The 4,568-nt window shown below is 31.1% G+C and overlaps 1 protein-coding gene across 2 annotated transcripts in view; it reads right to left on the bottom strand.

Moving 5' to 3' along the window:
* LOC137615303 (lysozyme 2-like) overlaps positions 1-4,341 on the bottom strand; it is a 171,324-nt gene extending 166,983 nt beyond the window's left edge. For both annotated transcript variants that reach the window (XR_011039213.1, XM_068345058.1), the window contains exon 1: positions 4,141-4,341. Coding sequence is in view for 1 of the 2 variants with exons in the window: in XM_068345058.1 (XP_068201159.1) it covers positions 4,141-4,201 (61 nt within the window). In the remaining variant the exon portion in view is untranslated. The remainder of the gene's footprint in view (positions 1-4,140) is intronic.
* Between the last annotated feature and the right edge of the window lie 227 nt (positions 4,342-4,568).

The following is a 4,568-nucleotide window of genomic DNA, read 5'->3' as shown; positions in this document are numbered from 1 at the left end:
TAATACTAACTTTGATCCAAAAGAGTTCATTGAACAAAGCCTAGAGGATATAAAAGGGATAACACCAGTCTGTAACTGTGAAGAGAAGCACACCCTCGTAGAGAGACAATCTTGTATAAACTGCATTACGGATAGAAGTAAAACTATACTTACAACTAATTATAATAATAGGTGCCCGGAAATAACAAAAATAATGACAATTAAAGAAAAATCGAACTGGTTTGATAATGAATTACATGAAGAGAAAAAAATAAAAAGAAAAATGGAGGATAAATAGAAAAGAAATAAAAATAATGAAAACTGGCAACATTACAAAGCAGCTAGAAATCGCTACAATTACCTTATCTTAGTTAAAAAAAAGGCCTATCATAAGAAATTGTGCAATGAAAATGACCCACGGAAAATACATAAGAACCTAAAGAAACTATTAGGTCTAAAGACAGAAATAGTGTTGCCTGACATAACTAATGATCCTAAATGCCTAGCAAATGATTTTATTGATTATTTTGAGGAAAAAATAAATCAAATCTGCTCCAGTTTTCACAACATCGGCACAACAGAACGAAGGAATACATCAACAACAGGTGTAAGTAAGCTAAGGGTATTCAAAGAGTTGAGTCAGAGTGATTATATGAGAATAATAAAGAAAGTAAAAAAAACCTACTGCGGAAATGACCAGTTTTCCCTGATTGTGAAAAAGTTGCATGTGTCAAGCCTGTGTATAAAGGAAAAGGTGATACAGACAATTTAAGTTCATATAGGCCAATATCCAATCTGTCATATTTTTCGAAAATTATTGAAACTGCTGTACACGAACAAACCTGGAAACATCTGAAAAAATATAATGCCATACCTGATGATCAATCTGCATACAGAGAAAATTACTCCACAGAAACAAGTGTTAGCGATTAAAAATGACATAACAGAAATTATAACAAATGGCAAGTGTTGCATTCTTGTGATGCTTGATCTAAGTGCAGCATTTGATACTGTAGAACATACATATCTGATGGAAGACCTTGAAGCTGTGGGCATCGTAGAACGAGCATATGACTGGTTTGTGAGTTATCTTGAAAACCGCAAAGTTAAAGTAGTAACATCAAATGTTGAATCTGCGACAAGAAAACTAACAAAAGGGGTGCCTCAAGGCAGTGTACTAGGTCCTCTCCTGTTTGAAATTTACACGATTGAACTGGCAAATATATTTGAAACTCACAGAGTTAAGTTTAAAATATACGCTGATGATACACAATTCTATTTCCCAATAGAATCAGTTGATGAAGCTAAAAGAAAGATACATGAAATAATGAATGACATTAAGGCTTGGATGTTAACAAAAAAGCTCAAGCTCAATGAAGATGAAAGTGAATGTATTATTTTTGGAAATGAAAAAGATATAAAAAGAATCGAATGCTTCCAAAGAATTGAAATAAATCAATCGATCATTGACCTAAAGAAATCTGACAGAAAGCTTGGAGTAATCATGGATGATAGACTGACAATGAATGAACATATAAATAATATGGTAAGAAATTGTAACTATCATATTAGAAACATAGCATTTATTAGTAAATGCTTAAATGAAAAATGTATGGCCCATACTCATTAATCACCACATATTTTCAAGAATTGATTACTGGAACTCACTGTTCTATGGCTTACCAAATTATCAGCTGAAGAAAATTCAGAGAGTACAAAACAGAGCCGCTAGATTAATAAAAGGACTACACAATAGGGAAAGAGTTACCCCTGCACTAATTAAATTACACTGGCTGCCGGTAAAGGCGAGAATTGAATACAAGCTACTCTTACTAACGTTTAAGATACTGAACCCAAATATCTAAAAGAATGCCTGAACAAACTAGAACTAGAAACAAATGTTAACATAAGACACATGAGTGACAAACATAGGCTATCTGAACCAAGAACAAATAGTAAATTTGGTGAAAGGGCTTTTAGCTACTGTGCGCCTAGACATTATAATAAACTGCCAACTGAAATGAAGGCCCTAAAGGGAGCAATTGAATTTAAGAAGAAACTAAAGACATTACTTTTCACAAGATCATATGATTTGGAAGATGCTACAATCAAAGAATTGTATAAGTTATAATGAAAATGTTTCGTTAGATGATTGATATGGACCCGCCCGAGTAGTAGTTCACTCGACTTCAGTGGAAGGTTGGATTTAAACCCAAAACAAAGAAAACAAAGATATACATATATACATATGTACATATATATATTGTTATATATATATATATATATATATATATATATATATATATATATATATGCATGTATACATATATGTAGGCTACATATATATATTGTTATATATATATATATATATATATATATATATATATATATATATATATATACATACACTGTATATACACACATATATATACATATATATGAACATATATCACAAGCACACGTTATTTTAATTAATGTAAATATCACCCACGAATGGCATTTAATACCGAATTCTATCTTGGGAATATATATCCACTTGGAATTCATTTTATGGTAACAGCTTCTGGCCGGGTGGAGATTCGAACCCCCACCTGTGCGGCTGGAAACCATGCCTACAGTGACTCTACCGAGTGAGCTATCAAGAGAGATAAAAGTTTATGGCAAATCTCCGTACATATTCCTGTCGAATTCAGGAATCTGTTCATAGACTTGAAATAAACCCATCTCCACCATGATAGCCGAATCGTGAGTTTGTAACACGTGGTTATTTTAAATGAACATATATCACAAGCACACGTGATTCCAGCCGCACAGGGTTCGAATCTCCACCCGGCCAGAAGCTGTTACCATAAAATGAATTCCAAGTGGATATATATTCCCAAGATAGAATTCGGTATTAAATGCCATTTGTGGGTGATATTTACATATACATATATATACATGTATACATATATGTACATATATATATATAAATATTGTTTTATATACATATACACATATATATACATATATATACATATATATATGTACATATATATTGTTATATATATATATATATATATATATATATATATATATATATACATATATGTACATATATATTGTTATATATATATACATATATATACATATATGTACATATATATAGTTATATATATACATATATATACATATATATACATATATGTACATATATATAGTTATATATATACATATATATACATATATATAGTTATATATATACATATTTATTTATATATATATATATATATATATATATATATATATATATATTTATATATACATATATGTACATGTATATATATTTATATATATATATACATATATATATATATATATATGTATATATATGTATATACATATATATGTTATATATATAGTATGTTTATTAGCAAAGCTAGAAATTATGAAAATTTTCAAATCAAACAAATCAATATTTAAAGCTCAAGAGCCTAATGATATGAAACTGCAAATTATTCAAAACTAAGTCATTATTATCGGGAAAGGTAAATAGACCTGAAAGCACTGCTACCTTTGCTTGGTCTCAAACGAGCTATTTTAGACAGTTTGAATGATTAAATCAAACAATATGATGCTTAGTTTTAAAACATGTCTTCCCTCTCGCGCGCGCGCAAAAAAAAAAAAAAACCGGTTGAAGTTTAAGATTTAAACTGTCACCATAATTTCATCACATAAAGAAAGTAACAGATGAATTGTCTAAAGATACAAGTAAAAATAGTAGGACTACTTTAGAGCCAAGAAAGAAAAATTATAAAATAAAATCCGATTTGATCGATGGCGTAGACAGAAAGGTTTATGTAACGCGATGATAAAAAATCTTAAACACATCACAAGGGCCGCCTTAAGAACGTATATTACTTACAAACCAGGAAGTGTTAAATGGAGAAGACCGGAAACATCGCTTTGATAGTAATTCTACACAAAATACATCAACATGGAACGAAAATCATAGTGAATCGAAGCGCAAGATGGGAGAGAATAGAACATAGTGATTCAATGTCTTGAACACAGTTGTGTATGATACTCGGTTTGTTTGCAGGAAAAATTAGCTCATTGTGCTCAGTGCTCTGACATAAAAGAAAAAAAAAAAAACACGTTAAACAGAAAATGTGAACTCACCCTTAATGAGGACAGCCATTTTTATGAGAACACAGATCGAAATAATTTTTAGACCTGTCATTTCTTATGCTTGCGACTTCAAAATTGGAGCGAGGTCTGTTGTTTTCAAAGGAGCGATCCAACTGAGAGACTAGCCGCCCGGCCCGCCGAGAATAGAAGTGTTTACCGTGGGAGGTACCAAGATCTACAAACGTATCAGGGTTAAACGAATCCTCTTTTAACCCTGATACGTATATACTGTAAGGTCGGCCGGACAGCGATACGATTTAAGCCACGTCTGCGCATGACGTCATCAACGCCTTTGCCTTAAAAAGAACCCTGCATGTTTTCCTTTGTTTATTCACTCTTTACCCATTGCTAATTACGTTATTTTCTCATTTGAATATTCTTTCTCATGGAAATTTGATATATTGTTTACTATATCACTC

Source organism: Palaemon carinicauda, chromosome 21, assembly GCF_036898095.1.
Source record: "Palaemon carinicauda isolate YSFRI2023 chromosome 21, ASM3689809v2, whole genome shotgun sequence".
Lineage (NCBI taxonomy): Eukaryota > Metazoa > Arthropoda > Malacostraca > Decapoda > Palaemonidae > Palaemon > Palaemon carinicauda.
The sequence above is the reverse complement of the archived record's forward strand: the minus strand, read 5'-3'. Positions and strand labels throughout refer to the sequence as shown.